General features: G+C 65.5%; 1 protein-coding gene across 1 annotated transcript in view; it reads right to left on the minus strand.

Moving 5' to 3' along the window:
* The window catches only part of LOC108510402 (translation initiation factor IF-2-like), a gene marked incomplete at its 3' end in the record, with an annotated part of 9892 nt that extends 8659 nt beyond the window's left edge, over positions 1-1233 (minus strand). Inside the window, exons 1-2 of the mRNA XM_017840077.1 lie at positions 946-1233; positions 33-823 (exon numbers count right to left, since the gene is read on the minus strand). Coding sequence (XP_017695566.1) covers positions 33-823; positions 946-1210 — 1056 coding nt within the window. The remainder of the gene's footprint in view (positions 1-32; positions 824-945) is intronic.
* Positions 1234-1239: the final 6 nt, after the last annotated feature.

The raw sequence follows: 1239 nt of genomic DNA on the forward strand, positions 1-1239 counted from the left end.
CCCCAGTGCCGCCCCCCTCCCCCCTCACAGACCCCGGAGCCGCAGCCCTTCTGCAAGGCCTTTATTCCCACGGCACAGCCCCCCCCCAAAACGAGGGACACCCCCCCGGCCACGCCCTGGCAGCGCCGCGGGGGGGGGGGCTGTCCCCGGGGGTCCCTGTGCACGGGGGTCCCGTCCCTGGGGGGGTCCCTGTCCCCGAGGACCCCCCAGCCCTGCCCGGGGTGGCCACGGGGGGGTCCCGGGGTCGGGGGGGGACACACTGACACCGAACAGGGACAGTGAGTGGTGACAGGAGACACGGGGGGGGCCCGGGGCCACCCCCGGGTGGGATATGGGGCAGGGGGGGTTGAAGGGGTTGGGGTTGAACCCTTTTTATGTACAAAGTTCCCGCTGCTCCTTCCCAGCTGGGGGGAAGGGGGGCAAAGGGGGGGACGGGGACACCCCCCTGGGGCAGCAGGGCCGGGCTGGGGTCCCCTGACCCCCCCTCCCCCCACCCAGGGCTCCCCCCCGGCTAAAAATAACTGGAGTGTTGGTATTAATGAGGATCGATAACGAGGAGAGGAGATGCCACGGCCCCGGGGGGAGGGACAGGGACGGGGAAGGGACGGGGGTCCCCACCCGGGGGGGCACCGGGGCCCGATCCTGCACGGGCACAGATCTGGGATCCGGGATCCAGGCCTGGGAGCCGTGGGTGGGCAGCTCCAGATGTGGAGCCACACAGCTGGGAGAGAGCTGGGAACGGTGGGGGGAGCTGGAGCCCACCTGAGCATCCTTCCTGTCCTGGAATATCCATCCCATCCCAGAGCATCCCATCCCAGAGCATCCCATCCCAGAGCATCCTTTCTGTCCAGGGATACCCATTCCACCTGAGCATCCTTCCTGTCCTGGAATATCCATCCCAGCCCATCCCAGAGCATCCTTCCTGTCCTGGAATATCCATCCCACCCCAGAGCATCCTTCCTGTCCAGGAATATCCATCCCATACCATCCCAGAGCATCCTTTCTGTCCAGGGATACCCATCCCATCCCAGAGCATCTTTCCTATCCAGGGATCTCCATCCCACTTGGAGCATCCATCCCTCCTGCCCTGGAGCATCCTCCAACCACAAATATCCATCCCATTCCAAAGCATCCATCCCAGCCTGGAGATTGCAGCCCCCACCAGAGCATCTCTCCATCCCTCCATCCATCTCTCCATCCATCTCTCCATCCATCCCCTCCCTGGAGCTTCCATCCTGC

This window comes from Lepidothrix coronata, unplaced genomic scaffold (assembly GCF_001604755.1).
Source record: "Lepidothrix coronata isolate B3197 unplaced genomic scaffold, Lepidothrix_coronata-1.0 Scaffold802, whole genome shotgun sequence".
Classification (NCBI taxonomy): domain Eukaryota; kingdom Metazoa; phylum Chordata; class Aves; order Passeriformes; family Pipridae; genus Lepidothrix; species Lepidothrix coronata.